The following is a 12,897-nucleotide window of genomic DNA, read 5'->3' as shown; positions in this document are numbered from 1 at the left end:
TCATTAAAGTGCTTCAATCCAACGCCTCTGGAATAATACTGTACATCGCCTCTGCAGTAACTATTGTTATCCTGATATTCTAATTTATTAAATGATGTCATTAAACGATGTCATTAAACATGCGGAGGATTCGGTCGTCTACTGTATTATCGGTGGAAGATTGCAAAATTCGATTTGAATTATAAATCACATTGAAGGTTCGAATGTAAATGGGCCACTCTCGAATTTGAAAAAAATTGAATGTAAATCAATTGACTTGGAAAATTACATGTAATATTAGACATGCATTCTTTTTCTTTTTCAGCATTGTAATTTAATTATTTTATTTTTCATTTTTAAATTAAATTTTCAATGGATTTTGTATATTTAAGCCGGATAGTTTTTACCATTTAAATGTAAATGTAAGATTTTTGGAGTTGCTAAATTTATTTATGTATTAAAAAATGATTTAAGCAATTATTTTAGTTTTGGTTTTTTGTTTTTTTTTAATTGAACAAAAATCTTATTTTTAAGTGGACATGTTTATTTTGGAAAAAGACTTCTAGAATTTTAATTTAATTGTCAATAATTATTAGGTGAATGGTAGAATTTAACCTCCATGCAATATTCTAGAATATTTTTAATTGTAGTAATAAAATAAAGATTGAGATTTATAACAAAAGTAAATATGATATTTTTATTATTTTAATTAAAGTCATTAATTACAAAAAAAATTCCATATGAATATGAAGTATGTTTTTTTTGGCATGTGGTATTAATAAGGTATAGTATTGACTCGTGATATTGTAAGATAACTTATTTACAAATTAAGAATCTTCATGATAAAATGAAAATGAATTCCCATCCTCAAGACTCTTGTTACATATTATTTTAAAAAATGAACATATAAATAATGCATATATGAATCATTTTTATAATTAATAATAATAATAATTTTAAATGAAATTATAATTTAGTCAATTTAATTTTTAATTATTTATTAAATTTTGAGAATATAAAATGTTTAAATACTTATTTATATTTGTTAATTAATTAATTTATATAATTATCATTTTATTTAATTTAATATTAAAAATAAATAATCTTTTATTTAATAAATACTTTGTGTTATCATGTTAACTAAAACTTTTATATATAAATTTGTTTGTATCATTATTTAAAATGAATTAATTGCAATGACATTTTCTTAGATTCATTTGATTTTAAATTGATCCAAATTATAAATTAAAATATAATATTTTAAATGAAAAGCTCAGTGTTTTTAATATAATATTTTAAATGAAAAATTAATCAACATATATTTTAAATGAAAAATTGAGTATCTTTGATGGTAAATTTTGTGTATTTAATCAAATATAAAAAACAAAGTTAATTATTAAAATTTGAAATTTTGGAATCTCAAATTTACAATGAATATAGATTTAAATATAAAAAATTATTTAAAAATACAATTAGATAAATAATTTAATGGATTGAAATTTGAAATTTACAATGAACATAAATTTAAATATAAAAAATTATTTAAAATTAAAATTAGATAAATAATTTAATGGATTGAAATTTGAAATTTTCGAATCTGAAATTTACAACGAATATAAATTTAATATGAAAAAATATTTAAAAAATAAAAATAGATAAATAAATTTAATTGATTGAGTTTGCAAATGGTTTAAAATTTGGTGTATAATATGGTGGGATTATTTGTAAATTGATTCTAAACTTAGAGTTGATGATGGAACTTACTTTCATATTGCTTGTATCATTTTACACTATTGACATACATCTCTAAAGATTTATTATTTGTAAATTGATTCCAAATACCAAAACACTAGAGTTGGTGGTTCTCTTACACTACCCGCATACACCTCTAGAGATTTATTATTTGTAAATTGATTCCAAATACCAAAACTCCAAAGTGGGTGGTACTCTTACACTACTTGCGTACATCTCTAGATTTATTATTTGTAAATTGATTCCAAATACCAAAACTCGAGTTGGTGATGGGACTTACTTTCATATTGCTTGTATCCTCATACCAAATACCAAAACTCGAGTTGGTGATGGGACTTACTTTCATATTGCTTGGGGTACACCTCTAGAGATTTATTATTTATAAATTGATTCCAAATACCAAAACTCTTCTACAGATTTATTATTTGTAAATTGATTCCAAATACCAAAACTCTAGAGTTGGTGATGGGACTTACTTTCTTATTGTTTGTATCCTCATACACTAGGGGCGTACACCTCTAGAGATTTAAACACGAGTAAGATTACTTGTAAATTGATTCCAAACACCAAAACTTCAAAGAAAAGAGTTAGTGATAAAACTTAATTTCATATTGCTTATATTCTCATACACTATGAGGCATATGGATAAAAAAACTTATTAATAAAAAAAATTAGTAAAAAAACCCAAAAAAAAAAAAAACCAAATAAATTGGTTGATCTTTAAACTTATTCATCACATCTAAAAATATTCTAAACTTCTACCATCAAAATAAAAATAAAAGAATCAATTAACTAACTTTTACAGAGATGAGGTGCTCATTCTCAGTAACGAGATCCAGATGAACAAAACCTGACGATGATAACATTAATAGCCAATTTCTACTTCGTATTTTATTCGCCTGCTGGGTCATACATTTACAAAATTGTTGATACAGAAGAAGAGCAGAAATGTTCACAACCAGACTACTGTCTTCATTTTTCAACTGTATGTAGATACAATGAGGAATATCAATGATGGTAATAAAACGCAGCTAGCAGCTCCCTCCGTTCTCTTGACAACCTCCAATGTACAATCTGGGCTTTAGAAATCAACAGATCAGAGAAAAGTGAAAGTCTATTTCTCTATAGTATCCGATCTGATAAAGCTGGCAGCCTCCTGAAGAAGTTGAGAGGAGCCGAGGGCATGGGGTCTCTGAATCTCGGGTGACGCAAAAAATACAGACCGAACATAATCGCTATAACTCTGAAAGGAGTCGCATACAGGAGCACTGCTGCCAGCAAACAGAACATAATAAAACTGGCAGTAGCCCGAGGATCTCGCCAGCTCAGCAGCGAATGTATTCTTTCGCCCTGAGATGCCATGTCGCCCAACACAGTTTGTATTCTCCCTGCAAGCGATCGCAGTCTGTCGTATCTCATTCGAACAATATCTGGACTGCGGCTCGTGGGGAACGTGTCGAACTCCTCGTCGAGTTCGTCGGAGTTGACGACATTTGCACAGGAGAGCCGGGCGTCCATGTGCAGAGGCATCCGCGGCCGGAATCTGTAATTCCAGACTCCGATCAAGAACATGTAGAGAAAAACGGTGGGGAGAATGAGCTCCGGATATATTACGAGGATCAAGAACAAGAAGTGAAACAGCACGGTGGTGATGGGATTTTTCCAGTGGCATATCCCCTCAAGCCAGGTAAATATCGCCATCATGCCCGACAGCACGTTGATGATTCTGAACCAGTTGGCCTTGCTGCGCCGCATGCTCCACATGTGGGTGTCGCTGTCGAGCATGTATTGCACCACTTCTTGTCTCAGGGGTGGTTCCGATCTTGAAAGTCTGAAGGCCAGTATTTTCATGGCGGTGTGTCTGAGCAAATCCTGTTGCCCCAATCCCAGGGGGAACAGATAATGCATTTTCGGAAGCAGAGGCTGCGTGTAAAGCTGTAACACATTCATAACCGAATAGGACGAGAATCGAACTGCTAACTCGATTTCGCCCATTTTTTTCACTCCGCTTGGGTGAAGTAACAGGAGGGGATAAGCATTTGTGTAGATTCGATCGCTCTGTAATGTCGAAATTCGAATTCGAACCTTTCCAATGCGCTGGTCTCTGCGAGTTGGGGGATTTTCGCCAGAGTATATATGGCAATTGTCGAACACACCTAGGGTGAAGACTGTGCAAGGATCGTAGACCTCCCAGGTGTATTGCTCGTTCCATTTGGGGCTATAGCTGTCCACCACGGTACGAGTTCGAATCCACTTCTGCCCATATTTGGCAACACAGTATCCGTCTGTAACACCGCGCCCATCTTTGGATTTGATGGGGACCAGATTCTTGGCCCCGAGAATTCCCACTTCAAGAACACCGACCGGTGGCTTCCAGAGCTGCTTGGCCGTGGGCCGGACATCGCTGGTGAGCTGCGCGGCCTCGTCGAGAACATGGTAACCCCCATCGAAGCAGAGGCGGAGATGAAGCCTGCCTTTGAATTTGTTGTCGCCACCGCCGCCATTTTCTACCTGGTCTTCTTTTTTTTCGAGATTGACCCAGCGGGAGCTCACCTGCCTGTTATCCGTGCGGCGCTCTATGGCGTTGGGAAGAATTCGAGCATGCCCAATTGCTTCCTCCTTTTCTGGACCTACACGATCTTCGACTGTCAACACCAGATACTCCTCGAAAGGCTCTGCGGCGACGAAAAGCAGATCTTCGTTCCAGAATGGGCTGTGGCTTCGGTTCGTGGAAACTCTGGTTCTGTAAGACTGAGAGCCCAGCTCGGCCTTCACGCTGAGCTCTCCATAACGGCTCTTTTCTTTTGGCTGAACGTCCTGTGCCTCGATCACGTTCACTCGCAGATACCAGAGCTTGGGCGAGAGGTATACCTATAATTGGAGTTGCATTCAATTAGCTGACAGGCATGTCTATTCGGAGAGTCTAGAATACAAATCAAAAGCTAAAGGAGGAGATATTTCATTTTTTTTTTCCTCTGGGAAAATAAATATAATTTCACTCTTTAGTCGGTTGAAAAATAAAGATAACTGTATAGAGTTTGACTGAGTTTAATTACTGATTAAGAAAGATAATGAGTTTGACATGCGTTTAAAAAAATAAAATAAAAGAATCATATCTTTAAATTCAAAGGGATAATACACTTCCATAGAATTTGATCGAATGATCTGATCTCACAAATTAAATTGAAAATAAAAGCAATGTATTTAATTACTCAGCAACTTACCCTAATAACACATATCTATCTTGAAATTGGTATTGGGTATGTAATTATTTCTATATTAATCTATGATGTTGATTTATGTTCACTAATTTAATAAAATTATTATTTTAAATTTAATCAGAAAATATAATTAAAAAATCTTATAAGTTAATGAAAATAAAGTAAAATGAGAAACCATCCTATTATGCCTTTATGTTCCACAGCAATCAAAATCAAGACATTAATGCAGACTAATTTAAATGTTGAAATTTAAACACAAAATATCATTAAAAAATCTTCCAAGTTTATGAAAAGAAACTAAAATGGCAAACCATCTTTGCTCATATCTCTTATCCGAAAAAATCAAAATCAGGACATGACTGCAACCTAATTTAATGTTTAAAATCCAGATAGACACTTGGATTTATTTTTATCCTCCCCTATTATACAGAATGAGAGATTTAATTTAATTTGTATTTTATTTAATAGGAGAAATATCTTAGTCTAGCTAGTTTAATTGGTGATGCTACTTCATTTAAAATGAAGTGTTATGTCTTGAAAAAGAAGAAGAGGTTTAGGTTTAAATATTTGATTTACTTGTACTTTAGAAGGGTATATGTAAAGACTTTTAAAATGAAGTGTTATGTGTAAGGAGTTTTAGGTTCATTTGTGCTGGTAGAAGAGGTATATATAGGTTTCTAGAAGTTGTAGTGGTATGGGTTGGATTTGACCTAGAAGCTATAGTGGTATCGATAAGTAAAATGGAATCGATTTAGAGGTTATAATGGTATGGATCAGTAGAACGAATGGATATATTTAAGTGTCTAGAGGTTATAGTGGTATAAGTCCATAGAACGAAACAAGGATATTTAGGTACCTAAAAATTATAATGGTATCAGTTAGAATCCACACTTGTGTCACATAAATACAAGCAAAAAAAAATTAAACTTTAAAATTAAACTTTAACTTAGTTCAACTAACGATGGTTAAGAAAGTAAAGTATCATGTTCTAAGAAATTCCAGATTTAAATAACTAACGAAATTATGTTTTAAGAAATTCCCGAATTTATGACCACATATAATCCAAACAATTTCAAGAGAGTCCACCCCACAATGTTTTACCACACAAAAAGAGAAGAAAATCCAATTGATCATTATATTAATGAAAAAAATGATAGCTTAGATCGAGTATGAACCAGGCGAAAATTATACCTTAGAACGAGTATGAACCAGGAGCCCGCCTGTATCAGACTGCCATGCCTCGGGGAAGGCCTCATCGGCCTGGGTGCCCATCCACACAGCCACCATGACATCCCCCTGCACTTTGCCTTCCCCTCGCATGTCCGCCAGTCGGTACCATTGCGGAGCCAGAGGGCTGTCCGGAGGCACTCTGGTAGGCACCTCCTGGAGATCGAACGCCACAATCCCCAGAAAATCGTCCTTCTTCCCGACGTCTGCGTCCCACAGGCTAATCTCAAGCGTGGGCGAGTTGAGCTTCTCTTTACTAATTGCGAACACTTGATCCCAATCGGGATTCAGGTTGTTGGCAATTGTTCGCGTGCGGATGCTGTGGTTCCCCACTGTAATCCTCGCATAAGGATCCGAGCTTCCATTCAAGTCCTTGGCAGCCAAATTCCGGGCCTTGATAACTCGAACGTACAGATATGGCATCTGCTCGACAAGATCGTAGGTGCTCGTCCTGTCGCCACTGATGGCTCCCAGAGATCGCGGGTTCAAGTCCTTGAGATCATAGTCCATGGAGTAACGAGAATCTTGAGCAGGGTGATGAAAAACGGGCACCATTTTCGTGGCCACGGGAGGCTCTTCGGCCAGCTTGGGCTCATCTTCCTTGACAGGTATTTCATCACTTTTGGGCTCCTCGGGAGCCTTTGCAGCTTCATCTTCAGGCTTCTTATCCTCCACAGCTTCAGCCTCTGCTGCTGGTTTATCTGCCTCAGCAGGTTGGCTTTCTTTTGCATTTTCTTCTTCCTTGGCAGGCACTGGAGCTTCGGTAGCTGCCTCTGCAGGCTTCTCCGGCGCTGCTTCTTGTCCGGCATCTTCAGGCGCCGGCTGGGGGGGCTCGGGTTGCTCGTCTACGTAATAAACTTTAAGACCCAACTCGCCTTTGACTTGCGAGAACACGCTCCGCTTATCCAATGGATAATAGACGAGCGATTCCGAGCCCTGCTTCACAAAACTACTTCCCCATATCTTCAAACGCCCCAAAAAGTTGCTCCGTTTCCCGATCTTTTTATCATTATAAACATTGACTTCCAGCACCTCGGCTGCCATGGATTTGGGATCGTTAACCAGAAATTCCAACTTTTCATTCCACTGTGGGTTCAATTCCCTGGCCTGGGTCTTGGTTCTATGCCTCTGGCCATCAAAGTCTACAATAACGTAAGGACTAGAAGTGCCCTGCCCATCTTTGGGCATCAAATTGTGGGCATTGCAGACCTCAACAATTAGCTTTCTCGTAGTCATGGATGGGATGGCCGCCTTATTACAGTGCTCGAACCGTTCCAAACAATATCTTTTTTGGAAACGATTTCCCAAAGCCCCACACAAAAAAGAAAAAGCAAGAACACAATTCTGATTCGATCGAGTGTTTCAGTTCCCTGAATCCTCAATCTTCATCGATCGTGACTATACGAGATGAAAAATTAAACCCAGGAATCAGAATCATTATAGAATAAAAAAAGGAATTTTAACATCTTCGAAACTAAAGAAAGATAGCCTATAAGAGAAATTGTTTGGCCATGACAATGAAAGCTTTCAATTTCTCAACAATGACAGTGAAACCTCCCAATTTCTCAACAATCTCCTAGCAGAATATTTCTCAACATAACTTTTTATGCACACAATGCTGTTACATATATAAACTACGGAGAGACAGAGAAAAAACCTAAAAACCAAATGTTAATCATAACAATAAACTCTCCCAATTTCTCAACAATCCTCTAACTGAATATTTGGCAGAAATAACCAGAGAAAGAGCATGAAAGCCCAATCCTAACCATAACAATGAGAGCTCCCAATTTCTCAAAAGTAGCCTGGCTGAATATTTCTCAACATAACTCTTCATGCACACAATGCTTTTACATATACAAACCGTGGGGGAGAGGGCAGAACTGTAGTAGCATAAGAGCCAAAGCCTCTGCACGTGCCAACGTCTAGAAAACTTGGGCTGAGGCGGCCCGGCATTAAAAAGGCTGCTAACCCTGCGGGATAGGGGTACGACAAGCGCGCTATTCAAGGCATGAATAAGCGCAACAGAAATTGAGAAATAAAGAAAGAATGCATGCTTTCTCCACGCCTCGCGTCAGCAACCCCCAAATAAAGTAAACGCAAAACCGTGGACACAACCACCAACGTAACCTCTGGTGGTCGCCCACCTGCCTCTCCAAAATATATTCTAACAGCACAGCAAATGCGGCTCGTGTGATATTCTCCTATCCATTCTCTATCTCTTGGTATTTCTATGTGTATATATTTTTGGTCTGTAAGTTGCCTGGACCTGGGGTATACAGAAACCAGAATCTGTGAGAAATGCCGTGGTGATGTACGGGCTGGGGAGTTTATAAATTGGAGGAGGACTACTTGTGTGGGTTTTCTGTCGGATCAATTGTCGGTATTAGATGCTCTTTGCTGGCAATGTTGAACCCATTTGCCATAGGATAGAGATGGAGACAACTGGTTCTTTTTGGTTTGGTTGAAATCCACATCTTTGTGGGAATTTTAATCGGATAAAAATTTTATTTAATAAAAAATTTATTAGATCATCAAGTTTCTGGAAATTGATGTTTTGATGTTTTGTGATTTAGAATAGATGGTGATAGGGCGGAAATTGATGTTAGGTGATTTAGATTAGATGGTGATATGGTGTACTGTTAAGGCATTTGTTTGTGTTAGGGTCTAAAGTTTGAAATTTAGTAGGTAGAAGTTCAATTATGTGTATGGCCCATGCCAGCCGTCATTTCCAAGTAATTTTGATGGTTTAGATGCTTGACTCCTTCCTAAAAAATTTTGATGGTTTAGATGCCCTAAAGAGTCACTTCTTCCAGATAATTTTGATTATTAAAGTACTTTTAATGACAATTTTTTCCCAAATAATTTTGATGATTTAAATACCTATTTCTTAATTACAAATTAATCAAATTAATTCCCCATATTAATAATAAACCACTCGACAAAATTTTAAATTTTAAAAATAATAATATGAAGTTTAAAATAAACTTTTTCTAACCCCAAAAATTGAATTTTCCTGTAAAGTATGGCTTTTCGGCATTTATGGCGGAATTGGGATAAATACCACTAGAAAAGTTTACTCATTTTTGGTTTTCCAAAGATTAAATTGGGTCATTTCGATTACTTGTGTTGGAATTGGAAAAAATATGATAAGCAAAAAGTTCATTAATATTTTTTTTAGTTTTTCAACCGCCTGGTTGGCTTTACAGCTAGGATAGAGCTCTACCATAGAAAAGGAACGCTAATTATGGTGAAGCTTCGATTTCTGTCCACTTCTATTATCGCCAAGTGTGCCGGTTATTCCACTCTCCGTGAGAATGGCATTGTTTTTAGCAGACAAAATGGAGTAGAATTTTGGTTAATTAGTCTAAATTCAGTGTTATTCTTAAAAGTTAATAAATTCAAATTTAAGAATAGAGTATTCCACTTTTCCGAGTGTGTTTTTTTTTAAGTTATAGGTTTATATATAAAAATAAAATATATATAATTCGGTAAATGTTAATAAAATCTGGTTTTATGATGAATCACATTTTTTTTTCCAAAATGTGTTGATCAAACATTTTTTTTATGTGATTTCTATCAAAAAATTTACTTAAATTAAATTATGGATTCATATTTTTAGTTCGAAACGCATTGACCAAATATTTCCCTTATATAATTTCGACGAAAAAACTTTACTTAAATCAAATTATTATCAATAATAAATCCATTATTTTACCAAAGCTCCACGTTACTCTCAGTTTTCATCTCAGTCAATTCAACTCGGAAAGTATTAAACAATGGGCTAATGGAATATGATTGTACCAAAGCGTTAGTCTTCGATTTGTTGTAAATGGATTTTGTGATGATGAGAATTTGGAATCATAGAATAAAATTTTTGGAAAAATTCAATCACATGGTCAAGAAGATAGATTTAAAAAACAGGGAATAATTAGGCAGAAATCATATAGAATAATAATTTGATAAAATTTCAACCATGTTTTAGAATCGGGTAAAAATTCAATCATATCCTGTTTAACGAAGAAAGTATATTTAAAAAAAAGAACGGAGCGAATCATATTTTCAATAAAGTTGTAAATACTCCTAATTTCAACTTTATATATCATCAAATTCAAACAACTTTTGGAAAATTTGCTATGGTCCCATTTTTGTCGGTAAATCGGGGCGTTTTCTAGAAAATATTTTTTTTTTAAAAGAAGATTTTGGTTGGAATCCGGAGATTTTGATTTTATTTAATTTTTTTTGCTGGTTTAAATTTGGTTTTTATTGAATATATGAATTTGTTTTTGATATCGGGAAAAGTGGAAATAAAAAATATTTTATTTTAGATTGTTAGGATTTTAAAGACAATAGAGAAAATTTAGAAAAGTGGAAACAAAAAATATTTTATTTTAGATTGTTAGGCCTTCAAAGACAACAAAGAAAGTTATACAGATATTCTGGCAGCTACAAAGACAGGGAAATTTATGCAAATATTCTAGTAGCTAATTCTTGGAATAATTTATTTAGCGATAGTTCTGTTAGCAGTTGTCTATAATGAGACTTTTTGGAAGCTTTTCCTGTGGGTTTTTCCGGTCAAAATTCGGTAGCAATTTATTGGAATCGCAAGTTTGATACTAATTTCTGCACAATCAAAGCGTCCTATGGGTTTTCCAGGTTGCTGAATCCAAATATGCAGTTAAAAAACCATTTTAACTGCAACACATCAAGATTTAACCTCAATTTCTTCCGCTGGATTCCGTCACCGGAATCTCCAAAAAATCGCATTATAGACAACTCCGTTTTGTTAAAACACTGCAACATTTATTATGAAGCTTCACAAGAAAAACAACCAAATACATTAACCAACTGAAAAAGAATTATTTTTATTTATTTTAATTTAAAATTATGATTCATATTCTTACGGAATTCTAAGCAATTTAACCCTTTTAGAAAAAATACCCCAAAACACCTCAAAAAAACCAAAAAGCCTGGCATATAGCCTACTGCGTAAATCGGCTTCAATTCCCCATACTGACTGACCAGGGTTTGAATCAAAACGGCTGAAAATCCAACCCACTACATTAAAGGGCAGTGATTGCGAAGCATACAAGGCACTGTGTGTACTGGGAAATGGCAGAGCTGCCAGATTCCAGTGCATTGGTTACCACATACCGTCGCGGGGTGACTCATCCCTGACCGTTTGAACCGCGCTTCATTCGTACTTTGCATGCATTATTTTAACGAGACTCTATCAAAATTTCCTCGCGATTCGTCATGGTTGGCCACGTCATAATTTCGCCCGTTGAACAAAGCGCAGCACGGCCTCAATTTACTACCGCTGCGCTGACGTAGAAGGTGACGGGAAAGTGTAGGATTCTTCCGGCGGCCGCACATCTGGAATTGAATTAGAATCAGAATGTGAATGTAATGGCGAACAAATCGCCGTGTGTGTAGACTGCATGTTAATGTTACCGACCTACGTGCGTCCATTCTCTCGTGTCGTGGAAATGCCTCAACGGTCCACGAGTGCCCTGGCAACCGAAAGGGCCGCGGGTTGTTTTTCGCCGTGAATGAAGGGAAAGTTCATTCTAGTAAAATTCTAAACTTCTGCTGCATGGGGAAATTTCCATTGACTGGTGCGATGGAAAATTTGGATGGCTTGCTATGCCTCGGTCAAAAAAGCAAGCGCTTGACCATAGGCTCTCCATGAGGATAAGAGGACCTTTACTCAAATTCCACAAGGATCTAGAAAGGAGAATTACAATCAAGTTTCTAAAGTAAGGTACAGAAAACGAAAGTAAGGTACAGAGAATGTAATAATTTTTTAATCAACCCTAGAGATATAAACTCATTAAAATAATATAGGTATGTTATTTGGCGTTAACTTGAGTGGTTGGGGAGGAATTGAGTTCTCCCTACTTAGATTTAGTTTCCTCAATTTGCAAGATAGACATTGACAATACATGAGAGAGTAGATATGGTTTCCACACACTAAATTTGTATTTAGCGTTTTTTACAAATAATTAACACTTATAAATATATCAAGCTATGCCTCAAGATTAACATAGTATCTTAATACACTAATAAACTATTGAAAGACAATATTTCAACCATATACTATAAGGCAAAATATGTGCTGAACAATCTACAGACAAACTCTACATTATAATGACCAAGAGTACAAATAATCAAAATATAAAATCTAATGCATCAAACTATACCTCAAGATAAACATAGTATCTTAGTACACTAATAAATTATTAAAAGAGTATGTCAACCATACACCAAATATGTGTTGAACAATCTAGAAACAAACTCTACATTACAATGACCAATAACAAGAACAATCAAAATATAAAGTCTACAAATATTTGGCACTTATAAATACATCAAGCTATGCCTTAAGATAAACATAGTATCCTAGTAGACTAATAATCTACTAAAAGACAATATTTCAACCATACACCAAAACATATGTTGAACCATCAAGAGACAAACTCTACATTACAATGACCAATAACAAGAACGATCACAATACAAAGTCTACATTACAATGACCAATAGCAAAAACAATCACAACATTTAATATGATCAAACATAAGACAAGTAGGAATTAATAATTTCAACAAAATATACATTTAAGACATGTCATTTAAGATGAAGATTCTGACACTCTAGAATTTCACATGGATAAGAAAGTTAAAATTTTGAAAAGAAACAAAGATAATTGACAAAT

General features: G+C 35.2%; 1 protein-coding gene across 1 annotated transcript; it reads right to left on the bottom strand.

Annotated features, from left to right (window-relative positions):
- Window positions 1-2,596: 2,596 nt before the first annotated feature.
- Window positions 2,597-8,118, bottom strand: LOC149185155 (FT-interacting protein 3-like). Its single transcript, XM_089417782.1, has 2 exons — window positions 6,144-8,118; window positions 2,597-4,602 (listed from the first exon to the last, which is right to left on the bottom strand). The coding sequence occupies exons 1-2, from the start codon at window positions 7,413-7,415 to the stop codon at window positions 2,854-2,856; spliced, it is 3,021 nt and encodes a 1,006-aa protein (XP_089273908.1). The 5' UTR covers window positions 7,416-8,118; the 3' UTR covers window positions 2,597-2,853.
- Between the last annotated feature and the right edge of the window lie 4,779 nt (window positions 8,119-12,897).

Source organism: Pinus tabuliformis, chromosome 3_2 (assembly GCF_031772625.1).
Source record: "Pinus tabuliformis cultivar Carrire ecotype Pingquan chromosome 3_2, CPIR1, whole genome shotgun sequence".
Classification (NCBI taxonomy): domain Eukaryota; kingdom Viridiplantae; phylum Streptophyta; class Pinopsida; order Pinales; family Pinaceae; genus Pinus; species Pinus tabuliformis.
This window is presented reverse-complemented; position numbering and strand designations above follow the sequence as displayed.

Excerpts from the sequence above, each read along its gene's own strand:
- LOC149185155 (XM_089417782.1), bottom strand. The coding sequence starts at position 7,415 with ATGACTACGAGAAAGCTAATTGTTGAGGTCTGCAATGCCCACAATTTG. Across the intron at positions 4,603-6,143 it reads TGGTTCATACTCGTTCTAAG|GTATACCTCTCGCCCAAGCT; the intron begins GTATAATTTTCG and ends CTCCAATTATAG.